This window comes from Brassica napus, chromosome C4 (assembly GCF_020379485.1).
Source record: "Brassica napus cultivar Da-Ae chromosome C4, Da-Ae, whole genome shotgun sequence".
NCBI classification, from domain to species: Eukaryota; Viridiplantae; Streptophyta; class Magnoliopsida; order Brassicales; family Brassicaceae; genus Brassica; species Brassica napus.
In genome coordinates this window covers 48,492,432-48,500,929 of record NC_063447.1, presented here as the reverse complement: position 1 = coordinate 48,500,929, position 8,498 = coordinate 48,492,432, and the positions used below count along the sequence as shown (strand labels likewise).

General features: G+C 34.5%; 2 protein-coding genes across 2 annotated transcripts; one reads left to right on the top strand and one right to left on the bottom strand.

Moving 5' to 3' along the window:
• Nucleotides 1-1,001: 1,001 nt before the first annotated feature.
• Nucleotides 1,002-4,239, top strand: LOC106392118 (malate dehydrogenase 1, peroxisomal). The gene is made up of 9 exons (XM_013832895.2): nucleotides 1,002-1,340; nucleotides 1,493-1,708; nucleotides 2,703-3,017; nucleotides 3,103-3,192; nucleotides 3,272-3,355; nucleotides 3,427-3,462; nucleotides 3,543-3,632; nucleotides 3,719-3,813; nucleotides 3,897-4,239. The coding sequence occupies exons 1-9, from the start codon at nucleotides 1,278-1,280 to the stop codon at nucleotides 3,967-3,969; spliced, it is 1,062 nt and encodes a 353-aa protein (XP_013688349.1). The 5' UTR covers nucleotides 1,002-1,277; the 3' UTR covers nucleotides 3,970-4,239.
• Nucleotides 4,240-5,356: 1,117 nt separating this feature from the next.
• Nucleotides 5,357-7,444, bottom strand: LOC106394570 (transcription factor NAI1). Its single transcript, XM_013835139.3, has 4 exons — nucleotides 7,299-7,444; nucleotides 6,647-7,145; nucleotides 5,777-6,190; nucleotides 5,357-5,682 (listed from the first exon to the last, which is right to left on the bottom strand). Exons 2-4 carry the CDS (start codon nucleotides 7,139-7,141, stop codon nucleotides 5,614-5,616), a joined length of 978 nt encoding a protein of 325 aa, XP_013690593.1. The 5' UTR covers nucleotides 7,142-7,145; nucleotides 7,299-7,444; the 3' UTR covers nucleotides 5,357-5,613.
• Nucleotides 7,445-8,498: the final 1,054 nt, after the last annotated feature.

The window sequence follows — 8,498 nt, the reverse complement described above, 5'->3', positions numbered from 1 at the left end:
TCTGTTTCGTCCTGATGAGATAGGTCTTTTGGTGGTTTGGCGTTTGTCCTCTCTCTGATTTCAGCAACAGTGTAAGTGATGGTGTGTTGGTGGCGTGGTTGAGTGTGGTGAGCAGAACATGCCTATCGTTCTTCAGAAGCTTCAGGGTTCTTGTCACTTCTCCATCTCTCAGTTTTGAAGGAGTTCTTCTCGCGGCCTTTTAATAAATGTGTATTCCAGTTATTCTTATGATTCTCTCATTCCTTGGTGGCTTCGGGGAAACAATATAAGAAGGTTGGGGTTTTAGGATTTTCGATGAAGGTTCGCTGGAGGAGGGGGCTGTAGTTTCAGGTGTTGGTTTCCTCTTGTTTTGAAGTTTCGTGCTAGGCGTTTTGGTTCTGGCTTGGTACCGTGAACCGAGGGTTCAGGTATGTTTGGTCTTGTGTTGTTGTGTTGGCCACTGCATCGTTTACTCTCTCTTGTGCTTGGTTGGTTCTTAGCAAGAGTGCCGGTAGTTCCAAGATTGGTCGACTTGCTGCTATTCACCTTCTTAGAGTTTATCTACGGATTTGGATTTAGAAGTGTAGTTTTATCTAAGTGCTTGATGTAGTGTTTCTTTGTGTTGTCTTTTGTTTGGGCTCGAGTCTCCCTTGTATGAGCTATGTTTTCGGGGATGTTAATTGTTTCCACCGGCTGTTGGATGTCACTTTGTATGTTTTCAATTTCATCAGACGAAAAAAAACTAATGTAGACTTACGATTTATAGTTAAGGGGTGAAGTTTCAAATTTTAAAAGATAAATTAATTTTTTTTTTAAAAGAAAGAAGCTATTTCAGTCATTTTTTAATACTATATTGGTGACAAAAAAAACTTAAAAAATAGTTATTTGAAAGAATTACTCATTTTTATTTATTTGTTTTTCTCTTTTTTTTACCATCCATTTTATGCACTATAGTTCCAGCAGCCGGTCCGTCTCTAACCATCGTATAGAAGCTGAAATAGCCTACAAAAATACGTTGCCATTTCTGTATTATCCAAATTTGGAACTGGCTGACAAATAAAATTGCAGAACATAAAACTATTTAGTTAAATAGAACGATTATTTGTAAAGTATATGGATCGAGAAGAAGGCGCCGTGAAGGAAGAGAAGAAGATAAGCTGTGAAAACGCCACGCTTCCCAATACATATAACCATTTCTGACGTCATCTTCTATCTCTAATCAATATATAAACCTGCCGATTCCTCGTCATCACATTCTCAAACTTTTAATCGAAGCAAACAAAAAAAAAAGCAGAGCTATGGATGCAAACCAGCGTATCGCGAGAATCTCTGCGCATCTCAACCCTCCCAATCTCGATCAGGTTCCTTTTCCCTTTTCTAGAATATTCAATTTCAAACGATTATCTCTTGATCCGTCTCGTCGTAGGCAATTTAGGCGATCGCGATCGGATCGATCATCTGAATTTTTTTAAAATTTTGTTCCGATTTCATTCGATTTGTTTTTTTTTTTCAGATTGGTTCCGGGTCGGGTCTTGAACGGGTGGGTTGCAGGGCGAAAGGCGGGTCGCCCGGTTTCAAAGTGGCGATACTGGGAGCAGCGGGAGGGATAGGGCAGCCTCTGGCGATGTTGATGAAGATGAATCCTTTGGTGTCGCTTCTTCATCTCTACGACGTTGCGAATGCTCCTGGTGTCACCGCTGATATTAGTCACATGGACACTAGTGCCATCGTAAGTTCTGTAGCATTTCTATACGCTTTGATTGATGACAACATTGAATTTGAGCTCAAGATCATCGACACTAGCTACCTTAGAGGGAAATGAGCTTCAAGTTAAAAACTTCTAGCTTTGATTCGAAAATTGTTACTGTTTTAAGGCTACGAACATTAAAAGCCGAGATCTTGCACGCTGGTGCTGTTCTAAGTTCAAGATTCTAAGTTTTCCGTGTCATTTTAGATTTGAGCACAGATTTAAACCATTTAATTTTGTATATTTTTAAAATAAAAATATCATTATTTATACACTTAACCATTTTTCAACCAATAGAAAAATACAAAGTCATATAACACATAAAATTAATAAATTTGGCATTAAAATTCTAAAACACACTTATTTTGTAACAAAAATTGTACTCTACAATGACACGTAGGAGGGGAGTATATGATAGTTTAATAGAGAAGTTGATGAGCTGAGAATATTGAGCTCAAGATCATGGAGACTAGTTATAGATTCTAGTGGCTATGATCGAAAATTGCTACTTAGATGATGGTTTCATGGAGGAAAATGAGCTTATGACTATCAAAAGTTAATAATTTTTTTCATGGATGTAGTTTAGGCTTTGTTTCAAAAATTGGTATTGTTATATGGTTTAGTAGAGAAACTGCTCATACAAATGGAGCTAAGAACATTAAACTCAAGATCATACAAATGGACCATACACTAGTTCTGTTCTAAGTCAATTTTAGGCGACGATCATGAGTTGTAATACTTATACGGTAGTTTAATAGAGAAATTGCTTGTTACAACTAGTTAACGAGCTGAGAAGACTGAGCTCAAGCTCATGGACACTAGCTCTGTCTTTAGTTCTAAATTCTATTGCTGCATCTTCCTCATTGGTACTTATATGATGGTTTGATAGATATGTTGTTAGAGATACAAATAGTTGATTTTACACTGATTTTAAACTCTGAGATTTGTGTCGATGTTCTGGGAAATTTTGTTTCAGGTTCGTGGATTTCTCGGGCAATCGCAGTTGGAGGAAGCACTTACGGGTATGGATCTAGTGATCATACCAGCTGGTGTTCCGAGGAAGCCAGGGATGACCAGGGATGATCTTTTCAAAATCAACGCTGGCATCGTTAGGACACTCTCTGAAGCTATAGCCAAGTGCTGTCCCAAAGCGATTGTGAATATCATCAGTAATCCGGTGAACTCTACCGTGCCAATCGCAGCCGAGGTTTTCAAGAAAGCTGGCACTTTTGATCCAAAGAAACTTATGGGCGTCACCATGCTGGATGTTGTTAGAGCTAATACTTTTGTGGTATGCACTCATAAACACACTTTCTTTGTTATCTCTTGGGTTTGATAACTTGGTTAATGCGATGACCTTTTATGGTCTGAAACAGGCGGAAGTAATGAGTCTTGATCCTCGAGAAGTTGATGTTCCAGTTGTTGGAGGACACGCAGGAGTTACAATCTTGCCTCTGCTTTCTCAGGTTTAACATGATTCACCATCTTTCTGATTGTTCAAAAACTCTATGTATGTGTATGTTCTCATCACTATGTATGTTACAGGTGAAACCTCCTTGCTCTTTCACGCAAAAAGAGATTGAATATCTCACAGACCGCATCCAAAATGGTGGCACTGAAGTTGTCGAGGTACATATAAGCCCTTCTCTCAGCTTCCTTTGCTATTAACTTTGAATTGACTGTTTTTAATCACTTTCCAGGCGAAAGCTGGTGCAGGTTCTGCAACACTATCCATGGTAGGTCTTTATTGTAACATGTGGAGTTTCAAATTTTACATTCTGAATTTGTGTCTCATCACATTGAATGCCAATTACAGGCTTACGCAGCCGTGAAGTTTGCAGATGCTTGCCTCAAGGGTCTACGAGGCGATGCAAACATCGTCGAGTGTGCATTTGTGGCATCTCATGTACTGTCCTTCTGAAAATATCATTCTGTATAATCTTTCTTTAGCTTCTTTAGTTACATATAAACTTTATCTTATTCGTTACGCAGGTGACTGAGCTTCCCTTCTTCGCATCAAAGGTGCGTCTAGGAAGATGTGGGGTCGATGAAGTGTACGGTCTCGGACCATTGAATGAATACGAGAGGTAATATTTAAAATCTTATGTTTAGTTCACTTTGGTTTCGAACTTGTTCTGTGTTCATATCGGTTTGGTTCCCTGTTGGTCAGGATGGGACTGGAGAAGGCAAAGAAAGAGCTTGAAGGGAGTATTGTGAAAGGGGTTACCTTTGTGAAGAAGTAAAGACCGTTGACAAACACTTAGTTTTATCTTTCGAATAGTGATTTGCTTGGAATAAGAACAATGTCTCGCAATAAAAGCTCCAGCGAGTAGTCTGATTTTGAAGATTTAATAAACTGTAGTCACTCTGTTCTTAGATACAAGAACGTTTATGAGTTCATTTTCTTATATTCTTGGTATGTTTCTTCAAATTTGTGCTTTTTTACTTAGTATTATTGCACGTAAGAGTCACTCCACATTATCAACCAGTGGCTTATTCCTCTTGTTTCCTCATATTTGTGTTATTTTACTTAGTGTTATTGCACGTAAGAGCCGCGACTTGCCTTATCGGCTGTAAGTGTAAGTAAACTTCAAAACTTTGATACACAATCCCGATATACATGTAAATATTTCAAACACTGCTATGCACTGAAGAAAGTAACGAGAGCCATCCCGATAAACCATAATATTACAAGCAAAATAAAACTTAGATGGGTAAGCTGGATTTTTCTCTCTTTTGGATCCTACTCAATTTGTTATTCGACTTCTGTTTTATTTAACAACTTCAACAAGACATTACAATTATAAGACAAATTCTCAAAAGAAAAAAACAAAACTTAAACAAGACATTGTCATTATTATTAACTAATATGCTTCATAAAAAAATATTGAATCTTTTAGAATTGATATGATCGAGTGACGCGTGAAATGATGCTGATATTATCTGATTCTGTTTTGGATCTGAAGGAATTGTAAACTTTTATCATGAATCTTTTAAATAATGAACAAGATTTTTTTTTATTTTATTATTTGATATGGAAAAGCTGTCTAAAAGTAAATTTGAGTGGTAAAATTGATTTATCAATTGTTCAAAAGCGCGGAACAAAGTTCATTCTTTATCAATATATTGACAAAATCCAACATAAATTCGGTGTGAGCTTCACCATTGATTTTTCTTAAAGTCTTATCTGTCCGATCATATTTCTAATGGTTTAGATGTGTTTTTCAAGAGCTTGTTTTAATTTTTTTGATGGGATGTATCCAATTAATAAAAACAAAAAGTGTATCCAATCAATTTTTATGTTATTGTTTTTGGTATACTATATTGAATAAAAAAAGTTCTAGATGAAAAAAAAATTCCTATACATTCACTTAATAACATTGTATATAAAAATTAAGATAATATTTAGTTTTACCTTAAATATCTAAACCAATTTTAAAATCTATAGCCTACGTTGAACCATGGGGCATGGACCACCAACCAACTTTCTTTTCTATTTTTTTTTTTTTTGTCAAACGTGGACCGATGTATCTAGTTACGTCATTAATGACAAGTCTTCGATTATTTAACTTAACAGCTTAGTTGTGAAATCATAATCAAGCGAGATTTCTTGTTCCTCTAAAACCAATTAAAAACTCACGGATCTTCATTATTAATTCAAACCATTGATAATGGAAAAAAATCAAACCAATGATACAGCCCATCATTACACACACACACACTAAATCCAGCTATTACACTCAAACACATCCCATATCTCATGCATTCCTCTGCTTTTATTATCCAACTACTAATTAAAAAAACGAAAACAAGTATTCTGATTGACTTTGGAGATCAAATCACACGTTTTAGTCACTGCGAAATTCGCATAATGGTTATGAAAAATACTATTCCGCTAACGCAAGTCTTATGTTCTTCACAACATCTTCAATAGGCCGAGAAAATTTGTTGTCCATCTGCAAAAATATTAGGGGAAAAAGAAAGAACAATTACATTTTTGTATGGAACAAATCAATATGCTAATCTCAAAATATTATAAGATATTATTACCTTAGTGAGAATGATGATTACGAGAGTTGAGTTTCCAAAGGGTAAAGTAAAACTATTGACTACTTCTAGATGAAACTTCTCCAATGAATTCAAGATCTTAACCAAACACCCTTTGTTCTTCTCACAATGAATTCGAATCAGCAAATCTCGGTCTGATACTCGTGCTTCGATCATAGGCATGGTCTGCTTCAGAATAGAAACTTCGTCTAAAGAAGAAGACGGAGGAGAAGCAGCAGAGCAAGTAGAAGAATAAGATGAAGAATCATCGTCCATATACACTTGAGATCTCTTCACCAATATAACCGATTGATCCATTTTCTTGGTTCCCACTCGCTCTTCCTCCAGCTTCTTGACACGTTCTTGAAGTTGTTTCAAATGTTTGATCGCGTCTTCAAGAACACTTGCCTTGTCCGCCTATACACATAACACATTTTTTTATAAAAATCTTGTTTAGTATCATGGCTTAAGGGACATCCGGCAGTTTACAAGTCCAGTGCAATTTTTTGAAACTAAATTTTCAAAGGAAATAAAATGCAATTTTTTTTGAACTTAAATAAAATGCAATTTTACCAACTATAAAATGCATTTTTTCTTTAAGATATTTTTTTCACAAATTTTTACAATCACAAGATCATCCAACTCCTTTGTATATATATATTTTTTCAAATAGAGAAACTCTATATATAGGTAAGTTTATTTTTGAAAAAAAAATAGAAACGCAAGCAGGAATTTTTTTTTTTTTATAATTATAAATTAACTTTGCTTAAAGTTATATTTAAAAATAATATTAAATGGAACAACGTAATGGCAAAGTTAATATTTAAAAATAATATTAAATGGAACAAAGTAATGGTTGCTAGATTCTCTGACCTTTTTGAGGCCAGGAAGAAGAGCAGAGAGAGCAATCAAACGTTCGTTGAGCTTTTGTCTACGTTTACGTTCAGCCAAAACATGTTCTTTCAATAGATGTGGCTCTCTTTTTCCTCCATTGTTACCACACTCTTTTCTTTTGGACCTCACGTTCGGTTCCATGTTTGCTTGGCTAGAGAAGTTAAACGATGCCTCGACCACGTTCATCTTCGGGTCTTGAGAACCGAACGAGATCACTTGTGCTGCTGTGAGCGAACCACAAGAAGAAGAAGAAGATGATGGAGAAGAGGAAGATGTTGAGTTGACTTTCATTTGCTTTGTTGGTCTGTTCTCGGGAATCAAACTGAGCCCGGATCCGTATTCGGATCCAGAACCCGGTTTTGTGCTCTGATAATCAGTAGTTTCGGCGGGTATCACCGGGAAATCTTGTTCCCAATCATCAACCAAATACTCATCAGTGTCGATCATCAAATCTGTGAAGCTTGAATCTTCCATTTGCCTGTGGAAATCACAAAAACGTTTACTTATTAATTAGTGTTTTCAAGAACACTCGGACCATTGAAATTTATTGTTCTTGATATGAAAAAACAAGAAAGCGAAGTTGTTTTGAAAGAATAAAATTTGGATAAGAAACAAAAGCCTAAAGCAGTACCTTAAAAGATAGTTCTATGGAGACAACTGCACAACTCTACTTTTATTTTTTGGAGTAGGTATATGCTTTTGTTATGTTAGGTGAACGTGGATGAGTGAACTCTTTATAGTGGGTTCTTGACTTGACGCGGCTTCACAATGTTCGTGCAGAGTATTGATTTAGGACTAGGTAATAATATTTTTTTGGATATTTATTTATTTATTTCGTACTAATATATAATATCCGCATGAATAGAACAAATGGGTTGATTTTTTTGTTTAAATAATTGTTATATGAATCTGGCCGACGAATTGCATATCCACAATATCGAGCAACCGGTTACCCGATCTGGTAAGTTTTGCCTTTTGTATTTTTCATAAACTATCAAGATCTTTTAAAATATTAAAAGATATTTGTATTCTTTTTTTTTCAAACAATAAAATGTACTCAATATTTGTTAAAAAATTAATATACTATTACTTCAGAAGTGATTTTTTTTTAAATTCTAAATTATTACATTGAAAGTTAGAGCGGTTGAAGTTGCTAGTACTCTTAACATTATAAAACTGTCATAGGAAAAATGGAAGATGCGTTTTAAAAAACAAAGAACAAATATTTTATCATCATCAAAGAATTAGAAACATGTTTTAATATTAATTGGTTTTAGGGCTTGTGGAACACTAAGTTCCTTCATGGTAACAAAAAAAGGGAAATTTTATGTTTACCACTTTCAAAGTACCACTTTTCATCTTTACCACTACTAAAGGGATATTTTCAAAAATATCTTCTTCATTAAGTGGCAAAAGACTCTTATATGCTTGTTATATATATATAATAAATTATTATCTATATAAATAAAAAATAAAAATAGTAAAAAATATTTTTTTTAATGTTTTCGAATAATACTTTTTCAAATTCGAACTTTTTTGAATTTTCTTTTTTGAACTTTTTTTCAATATTTCTTTTTGAAAATCAAAAATTATGTTTGAAACTATTTTTTAATTTTAAAAAAAATATTTTTAAGTATTTATTTATATATTATTAGAATCCTAAATTTCACATTCCAAAAACCCTACTCCACTCCTCAACTCTAAACTCTAAGTCTAGATTAGTTAACTCTAGGGGTTTAAGTGTCTTTTATCCTTCATTAAAAGTGAGGGTAAATGTGGTTAGTGTAAACATAAAAAGTGGTACTATGAATGTGGTATTTGTGGCAATTTT

Coding starts and splice junctions, on each gene's coding strand:
- LOC106392118 (XM_013832895.2), top strand. CDS start 1,278: ATGGATGCAAACCAGCGTATCGCGAGAATCTCTGCGCATCTCAACCCT. Junction 1,341..1,492: donor ACCCTCCCAATCTCGATCAG/GTTCCTTTTCCC, acceptor TTTTTTTTTCAG/ATTGGTTCCGGGTCGGGTCT. Junction 3,193..3,271: donor TCTTGCCTCTGCTTTCTCAG/GTTTAACATGAT, acceptor TGTATGTTACAG/GTGAAACCTCCTTGCTCTTT.
- LOC106394570 (XM_013835139.3), bottom strand. CDS start 7,141: ATGGAAGATTCAAGCTTCACAGATTTGATGATCGACACTGATGAGTAT. Junction 6,191..6,646: donor TTCTTCCTGGCCTCAAAAAG/GTCAGAGAATCT, acceptor TTATGTGTATAG/GCGGACAAGGCAAGTGTTCT. Junction 5,683..5,776: donor TAATCATCATTCTCACTAAG/GTAATAATATCT, acceptor ATATTTTTGCAG/ATGGACAACAAATTTTCTCG.